Here is a 9,578-nt window from a genome sequence, read left to right as displayed (position 1 = left end):
CTTTGTTGACTATTTGAAAAGGTGTTTAATGAAATAAGGGGGGGAGGCGCCTACATTAGATTTTTTTAAAAGGGAGGCGTAGTAACATACAGTTTGGAAACCACTGACTTAACATTTGAATTTTGTCTAAAAAAAACAAGACGTTAAATTTTATACCCTTCATGGATATTTTGTCTAAAAAAACAAAACGTTAATTATCCCACGTTTAATTTTTTGAAAATGCAGAAAATTATTGGTCACTCAACGCGTACTATGTTTTTTGCCGAAATACTATAATTTTGAATGCACTGTACTACAATTCCACTTTCAAAATATGGCAACACTGCATTGGTGCAAATGCAGTGTTGCCAACCGTACTATAATTATAGTATTTGTACTATAATTTTGGTCCGCGTACTATGTACGATTTAAAATAGGTATAGTACACCCAAAAAACTATAATTTTGAAAATCGTACTTGACAACGCGTACTATATTTTATCCCCAAATACTATAGTTTTGGAGGCTCTGTACTATAATTCTACTTTCAAAATATGGCAACACTGGTATGCAACTATGCATAGCAGTGTTGCCAACCGTACTATAATTATAGTATTTGTACTATAGTTTTCGTCTGCGTACTATGTACGATATAAAACAGGTATAGTACGCCCAAAATACTATAATTTTGAGAAATCGGAAAAAAAGTTGCCAATAGAAGAAAAACATCGCCAAAATAATCCGTGAGAAGCAAAAAAAAAATAATCCGCATGTCTAAAAAAGGTGACGTTAATTACTTAACACAGCGATTTCCAAACTGCGGAATGTTGCAAAGGGAGGCGCGAAAAATTTAATACAATTAATGTAGCCACAAGTTTGCAGTTTGCAAATGCAAAGTTTAAAGGCCGCTTGTTATAAACTACACAAAAAAACAGTTCTATAAAAGGTTGTTTCCAAATCTTTCTGCAAATATGGAGACTAATTATATAATACCTCACTTCTATACTATTGTGAAGCGCAATGGCTATCTCGTAAAAAATGAAATAAAAGGGTCAAATTAATCATAATGTTGAAATTTGGGGCAAATTTGTTTAGGAACGATAATTTTGTTGTTAAACTTGTCTATTTGGTTGAAATTAAAAAAAAAAAAAATGAATATATTAATATCCAAGGACCACTAATGCATTCACTGATTTAAAACAACAAAGTGAGGGCATTAATAAAAAATTGGAGCTTTGGAAATCAAAATGACAAAAAAAAGTTCGCCATGTCTGTATTATTTTTAAATGATTTCTATACCAGAGTTCTTGGTTAGTTTGCTAATGGACTTTTCACATTATTTTATTAATAGCAAAAAAAAGTCGTCTGCGGCGCTGCTTTCTTTCGGAACTATTAAATATTTTAAATATATGACTGAAAAATCCAGGCCCGGGGGGTCCGCTTCGGGATGTGGGGTCCATGATAGAATCCATTTGTGAATGAACGAAGATGAATTTGGATTGACTATTATTGAAATTGATTGTGCTAATAAACAAGCACATTCATCAAAAATTAATGTAATGTAAGTAGTAAAACCTTGTTTATTTTTTTTTCATTTTTGAATTCATAAGTAGGTAGGTACATTGTTGACTATTTAAAAAGGTGTCTGTATTATTTAATGAAATAAGGGAGGGGAGGGCGCCTAGATTAGATTTTTTTTAAAGGGAGGCGTAGTAACATAAAGTTTGGAAACCACTGACTTAACATTTGAATTTTTGTCTAAAAAAACAAGACGTTAATTACCCTTCATGTATAATTTTATGAAAATGCAGAAAATTATCGGTCACTCAACGCGTACTATATTTTTTGCCGAAATACTATAATTTTGAAGGCACTGTACTATAATTCCACTTTCAAAATATGGCAACACTGATGCATAGACTAATATATTGATATTGATAGTATCATAGACTAATATACTTTTGATTGTATGAATTGTATGATACAAGATGGCGTGGTGGCAGTGGTGTTCTGTGTTGCTGTGAAAATTTATGTTGACGTAAAAAGTAAATTTATTTAACACACCTTTCACTGTGCTCGTTTATGTAATATGTTTTATTCAAATGTTATGAATATTCTTTTTGATACTTGCAAAAAACCGCAAAGATTTCAATGAAATATACAGTCTGCAGTTATTAATTTTATTGATCTGCCAGACAGAGCAAGACGCTAGTATATACCTTTCCCGCCAAACACATATTGTCTGAAATCAGTCAACGCCTATACACGTATTTTCTAAACGTCCGTTTTATCTTTCAGGAATGTAAAAGTGACATTGTTTTATTTATTGAAGACAATAATATTCGTTGAGAGATGCAGCGGCGCGGAGGAAAGCGTATCCGGATGGACGATCCTCCACCGGAATACGAAAATCCTATGACGCCGATGACCCCGATCGTGGAACATGGCGGACAACCGACGCACGAACCAGAGCCTTTCCAAATGAATTACTCGGCATTCAATCAAAATGAAGCAATTAATTCAACGTGAGTTTCTTTCTTCAATTTCTCCACTCGATACAACAAAGATATGAACATGTATTTACGTTTCACAATCATAATATTTACAAACATATAATAGCGCCGACTGTGTGCGTGTCTAAGTGCTGACTGTCTCTCCAATGTCATTCTTCAAGAGTAAGCGAGGCGCGATGTTGTCATTTTATAGTACTATTTGACAGGTAGTGATAATCAGTTAACCTTAAAATGAGTCTGCGCGATGTAGTTCGTTTTTTACCAACAGATTCGCTACTATCGTTCTATTGCTCAGTCCAAATTGTCACTTGAAAATTCAGAAGCTTCTAAACTTTTTTGATTCATGCATCCAGTCTTGCAATTTGTACGATAATACGTACTCTGTACGGTTAAGCTCAAAATGAGTAGTTCGTTTTTTTACCGGCATGTTTGCCCCTATCGCTCTACTGCGCAGGCGCAGATCGAAAATAATCTTACTGGCGTGTTGAATTTGGAACCTTCCAAACTTGTTTGATTCTTGCACGCAATCTTGCCAACTGCAGGATAATAGGTACATGTTTTCCTATACATTTTCTTAATGTGCACAGTACTTGCTTGTGATGACCGCGCACATCTACCTAACGAAACGTATAGATCAGTGTCTACCAAACTTTTTTACTTCACGGCACACTGGTAAATGGGATTTTTTCCACGGCACACCAAATAAAAATGACTTTTGACCAATATGTAGGTGTTCATATGTGATTTTGGACTCGGAGCCCGAGAAGGATGCAACTTGTCGATTGCAACAGCAGATGTTTTTTTCAAACAAAACCGTCGCATTCAACCAATCTGCGGAGCAGAGCTCCATTTGGCAATGTATGTTTTATTGTTTGTGTTGAATAACGATGACGTCACATCGACATATTCAACACGTTTTAGGCAAGATGAGTTTTGACGTGAGAGCCGGCTTACACAACATTGTCCATTGAAAAGTTAGCTGTTATAGATATAACATAAATCGTAAGGTGTAAGTATAAAAAGTATGAAATGATAATATGTCAAATGATAACATGTGGCGCCGTCACTTAGCGGACAACTTATACTGGTGAATCTATAGCACTTGCTACAAAGTTCTCATACATGTTACTGAAGTGTGTAATTTAAAAAGTTGGGTACATGTCGATTATGGGGTGGCCTGGCGGGAACCGCGCTAATTGTCATAGCCGATTTTGTCAAAATTCATGAACCTAAACTAACCCAACCTAACAAATAATCCAGTAGGTATATGGGCTATTTTCAAAATGTGTTTGGCGCCGGCTTCCCCATAACCGACTTGGGTAATTGTGCCGCAAATGCCGCCATGAGCTTTTATGATTTTTTTTTTTTTTACGAAAACAGTTTATTCCATGTAGACAATTATAATAAATACCTTTTTCTGTCGGCGCATAGGCTTTTCGATCCAATTATTAATTTAAAATTTGAAATTTTCATACATTTTGATGCATCATTATCACAAACTAAGATTATATTAGGTTGGGGTAGGATAGGTTAGTGGTCTGGTCTGGTCCGGTCTCGTCTCGTCTCGTTCAAAATCGCTTTTAGTTCAAGTGGTTGCCTCTTCTGCCTATCACATTGCACAAACATAAAAATGACAATAAATGGTACTGTGATTGTAGTATTTGGCTGATCACCTACAAGGTCAATATTGATAAAGTGGCTGCACTCACCAACTGGAGTCCTTGTCTCTAAGTGCTTTCGAAGACATTCTCCATCGCACTTACATGGCGGTTTTGTTCATGCCTTGGTATAGATATACTATTATAAATCGGCAGGTGTTCGAATTTAGAACTAAACCCATCACAGTATAAAAAGTATTAAATTATATGTCAAATGTTAGCATGTGGCGCCCTCACTCAGCAGACAATTTATACTGGTGGATCTATAATAACATTTTTTACCAATTGCAGAGAATACAGTGTTATGGACGAGACCGGGAAAGATGGGGACTCGTTCGAAGGACCACCTCCACATGCTCCGCCCACTCCACAGCCGACTAAAAAGATTACACGAAGCAGAGGAAGAGGTATGTGACTGCCTTCACTTTTAATTTTTGCCTATATCAAATGAAAGAACATTGAAAGATTTTTGCAGAAGGATAGAAGGAGTCTTATATGTTATTTCTGATATGACATTTGAAATTATTTTGCAAGCGCTTGAATCGTGTTTTAGTTGGTAAACTACACAAATATTTGCAGGCACTTTTAATTAATTTTGTAATTAACGTGTTATATGCAAATCAATTAGCAAAAATACAATTTTGTGCATCCCGTAAACATTGAGCTGAGCGCTCAGTTGCCATTCCGATTTTCTTACTGCAACGGGGGACATTTTTTATGTTCATTGTGATTATTTACACAAATTTTATAAAATGCTGCCTGCTTATCTACTCATTGTGATGGATTGTCTTTTTATACACCCTGCAAATTGGCAAACAAATGTTATAGCAGTGAAGTTTTCTGCAAATGAACCTGCAATGTGAAGTCACCTGTAGCTAACTTCATATCTGGACCAGTGATCCTTTTTTTCCTTCAATTTCATACATTTTGGCTCCATCTTTGTAGAAGGTTTTTTCAACCTCTTTGATAGACATCAATATGAAGATCACACAGGGGTGATCTGTTCACAATCGTTAACAAGTGACAAGCCTATAGAAGAAGGTTAACGGCATGTATATTTTTTTACATATCTACCTGTAAATCAATCAAAGAATCGCAGTGTGAAGATTTCAAATCAATAACAAAAAGTTAATTTTCGAAAATCGATCAACAATTTTTTCAATCTGTCTTGTGAGGAATTCGAGACCGGTATGCTCTGCACTTGTAAGTTGTGTGATCGTCTGTAAGCTTTACGCCTAACCATGACAAAGGAATGTTCTTAAGCTCAAATTACATTGGCAGATTGCGTCTGGCCCGATCGTCTGCCACGACTGTCAAAATCTATTCTCTATGGTTTTCAAGGATCGGGAGCGATCGTGAATAAAGTGGGATAGTTTCTATTTTCTGTCGTCCCGATCCAAGCGAAGATTGCTGACAATGTACGAAGATATCCGAACATCGCCCACTAGTTTACTAGTTTTCTAGGACAGCTCAGTTTTGACGTAAATTTGCACAGGAATACTGTTCAGTGTTTCCACCAATCTAACGAAGAAATAGTTTTCGGTCAATCTATATTTTTAATAATAGCAACACTATGTTCATTTTAAATCAATCAAAAACTAGGACCAACGCGATTGAATCGTTGCGTGTAATTGCAAATAGAGTAAAAACGTTGGCCACGGTCGGCGTGGTTCGTTGGATCGGGTTGGGTCTGCGCGTCTGCCAATGTAATTAAGTCTTAAGGTTATTGGAAACATTCATTGGTTATGTGGCTCTAAATGTTTTTTTATTTATTTAAGTACCTCATAATGTGGTGAGTGCAAGCGCTAGTGCCAACGCGTCAGCGTCAGCTCGGATGCCACCGCCCGCGGTGCTCCCAGATGCCATCTCTCAGCCGGTCAAGAAACGCAAGCTTGGTCGCAAACCCAACCAAGTGAATTACGCTGTTCAGCAAACTGTTTCTACTGCTGACGATGAGACCAGTCTATACTATGTTCTCCGGAACAACAAAGTAGCCTTAAATGTAAGTTTTAAATTACTTGCCTCATTCACAATCGCAAAAATCACACGTCAAAAGTACAAATTGTGTACTAGTAGTGAACGAAAACTTTTAATTAAGCGATTATTTAACATTTGCCTTGTGTTATAAAGAAATGTTTTTAGTGCTTGAAATAATGCAAAGCGATGTTTACTTATCTAATCTCAATGGAATCAAGTAAAAATCTGTGGAAGAGTGAAAAATGTGTATGCTCATTTTTGCTACTATTTCTTTATTTTGACCATTTATTATTATTGTATTTATTATTGTATTAACAGATTTTTGTTTTTACGAGAAATGTATGTTAGCCACTTGCTCAATCAATAGGTTGAGCAAGTGGCTAACGTAATAAGGTCCATACTCTGACTCCAAACACAAATTGAAAAACAATACATATATGTATTTGCCAGTCCCAGGATTCGAACCTGGGACTCACGACATTATAAGCCGACGCGTAATCAGCTAGTGCTAGACCATCGTGGGCGGTTTTTAGTTGAGAGTTAATACAATTTTATGTCTTTTATAAAAACTACATAGGATTTGAAATTACAAAAAAAAATATTGTTTGGTTAATGCAATGATGTTTTATGTCCAGTTATGTATGTTTTAAAACAAATCAAAGACAAAATGGACATTATGTATTTCGACACCTCCTACGTAAAAGGTCGGAATTGCGTTTTAGGGTATTTTGACCTGATTGCCTTTATAAAATTATTTTAAAGATACAATAATGATAATCGAAAAAAAAAACAAAAATTCAATCAATATAATATACCTATAATTTCAACTAAAAAATTATGATTCCAGCAATGAGAATTAACATTGTGGGGTCATTAAAATTGATGAAAAACGTACTATTGAAAAGTACCATTTTGCAGTTAGGTACTTAGGAGGTGTCGATTTGAGTAAGACAACATTCATCCTTTACAGCATGGGTAGCCAACCCGCGGCCCACTGGGTGTCAACTTGTGGCCCATGGAGCAGTGAGAAAATAAAAATAATGTCAAATACAGCCGCTAGATGTGCTAATTTCGCAAATTGAGATTCGATATTGGCTCAAGATTTTAAAAAGCACCATGTGCTTTTTGCTACATTTGCAACTCCATTCTCCGTAGACGTGAATTTATTACCGGGAAATTTGCAAATGAAACATTGTGAAATATGTATGTGAACAGTTGAAGGAGAAATTCCATCGGGTTAGTTTGGAAGAGTTTTACAAAACATATCTGGACAAGGAGAAATATCCTGCATTTTACAAACATGCTCTAATGATGACTTCGCTATTTGAAAACACCTACACGTGTGAACAGCTTTTTAGTCAGATGAAGTATATCAAATCCCGAGTGAGAACACGAATCACTGACGTGCATTTGGAAAATTGTTTGCGTGTAGGAACAACCTCACTCGACATCGATATTGATGCACTTAGTTCTGCCACACAAAATCAAACTTCTCACTAAAATTTATTATTTTATTTATTTTGTTTATTTTTTATTATTTAAAAGTCTAATCTAATAAATATGTTGGATTCTCATTTTTGTTTTATTTTATTAATATATAATATATATTTTTTGTTTTGTATAATAAAAAAAATCGGTTGTGCGGCCCGGTGAGAAGTCTCATTTTTAGAATCTGGCCCGGCTGCTGAAAAGGTTGGCCACCCATGCTTTACAGCATAAAGGTTGAGATATGATGCTGACGTATGTTTTGTGTATTAATCTCGGTAAACACAACATACACTATCATATGTGCACTGACCCATCGATATAATGTCAACCTGTTAAGTGTACAGTATAACCCCTATTTTACGTTTTTTAAGGCGAATTCTTTGCCTCAATTTACGATCAAATGTGACTTCAACGCCATCTAAAGGCATCTACAGGCATCTACCATGAATTTCTAAAAATTTGTTACTAAAAACTTTCGTCGATCGCAACCAGATGGCAATAAAATATAAAATAAAATATTGTGTGTCGCCACATATTAAAAATCATAAGCTTGATAAAAATGCATTTAAATTTATTATATATTTACTTACCTATGTAAATATATTTACAATTAATATTCACCCCATAAAATATTTACAATTCTAACATGTCTATTTGATTTGATTTAAAGTGTTTATGATTTTTACATTTTGTTTACCGTAGTTTTTTTTACAGTGGCAATAAAAGGGTATCCTGTCCAGTCAATGAACCAGATTTTTTTACGTTGTCAATACGAATTAATATAAATATTTTTCTACAGTAAAATTTATTTATAGTAGTAAATGAACATTTAAGTACAAATCGCACCGTGAGTGTAAAACCAACGTATGTGCAAATTACATAGTTTGGAGATATAAGGGTTTGAAGTTTTCATTTGGTCAGGATAAATAGAGTTTCTAAAATAAAACCATAATATTTGGTGTATGTATACATTATGACATTTTCTTTTATTAATTTTATTTTTTTTTCATATAAATCCATCCAGATTACAAGTTTTAGCAGTTGCTATGGTTTTACACTTTCATGATGCATAGAAAATGTTGATATTTCGCAGTTACCTGAATTGCAGTAAGATTTTTATTGGGAACTTTGGTAATACCATTATAATATAATATATTATATTATTATTAAATAAATCAATAATGATATTTACCTATAATATTTTGATATTTTAACCTTTTCGTCGCGCCAATGGTCGCCCCAATGTATATCATTTGTCAGCGGCGTGATTTTTACGAATCATAAATCATATCATAACTCGTTAAAAACTGTCATTAAAAATCCGAGAAGCAGTAGAACCGATAAATATACATTCCTAATAATTTTACGACATCTAAAAATAAACAAATACGACTTAAATGGGGCGATATAGCTTGAACAAACACGTCCCATAGTAAAAAAACCATGCATAGGTACATACCAGGCGGCCACTGTCGTGCTTCAAGTGGCATGGACACTTGCGCCGATGACAAGTTTATTAGGGCACGATACGTGGGAACCCCACTTCAAACACAGAACACATTAATATTTTACAGAGCACATAAAAAATATTACGAAATCACTTTATTTATTATTGAGGGGTTATTTCAAAACACTTAACATAAAATTTTATCGGACAAGAATTTAAAATTTAATAGTTTCATGGTAATCGTAAAAACAGGGCTGAGGGCACAAAGCTACATCACATTCTCGACACATAATATTTGTCATTTTTCTTTTTGTATTTTTAATGGTAGATTGGGAACATACCCGACACCGCCTAAATGCTTTGACTTTTTTCTCAGTTGGGGGAACTTGACGTGGCAAATGTTTTAAAAGTTCGGTTTTTAACATTCTTTTTGGATTATTACTGGAAGAAGGTATATTTAATGATGTTGAAGGTTTTGAGGCACTACCATATTTTTCTATTAATTGACGAATTACTT

The 9,578-nt window shown here is 34.7% G+C and overlaps 1 protein-coding gene across 6 annotated transcripts in view; it reads left to right on the top strand.

The window, feature by feature from the left end:
• Nucleotides 1-1,949: 1,949 nt before the first annotated feature.
• LOC147079764 (cohesin subunit SA-1-like) overlaps nucleotides 1,950-9,578 on the top strand; it is a 46,745-nt gene continuing 39,116 nt past the window's right edge. For 4 of the 6 annotated variants that reach the window (XM_085944013.1, XM_085944001.1, XM_085944037.1 and 1 more), the window contains exons 1-4: nucleotides 1,950-2,023; nucleotides 2,277-2,503; nucleotides 4,441-4,556; nucleotides 5,928-6,151. In XM_085944013.1, coding sequence (XP_085800139.1) covers nucleotides 2,331-2,503; nucleotides 4,441-4,556; nucleotides 5,928-6,151 — 513 coding nt within the window. In that variant the 5' untranslated portion in view covers nucleotides 1,950-2,023; nucleotides 2,277-2,330. Of the gene's footprint in view, nucleotides 2,063-2,276; nucleotides 2,504-4,440; nucleotides 4,557-5,927; nucleotides 6,152-9,578 lie in introns of all 6 variants that reach the window. The other 2 variants (XM_085944019.1, XM_085944008.1) reach the window with 1 other exon arrangement.

Source organism: Rhyacophila brunnea, unplaced genomic scaffold (genome assembly GCF_057557595.1).
Source record: "Rhyacophila brunnea isolate RB1 unplaced genomic scaffold, BYU_Rbru_1.0 scaffold_1, whole genome shotgun sequence".
Classification (NCBI taxonomy): Eukaryota; Metazoa; Arthropoda; class Insecta; order Trichoptera; family Rhyacophilidae; genus Rhyacophila; species Rhyacophila brunnea.
Note: the sequence above shows the minus strand (reverse complement) of the source record. Positions and strands in the feature narration are given on the sequence as shown.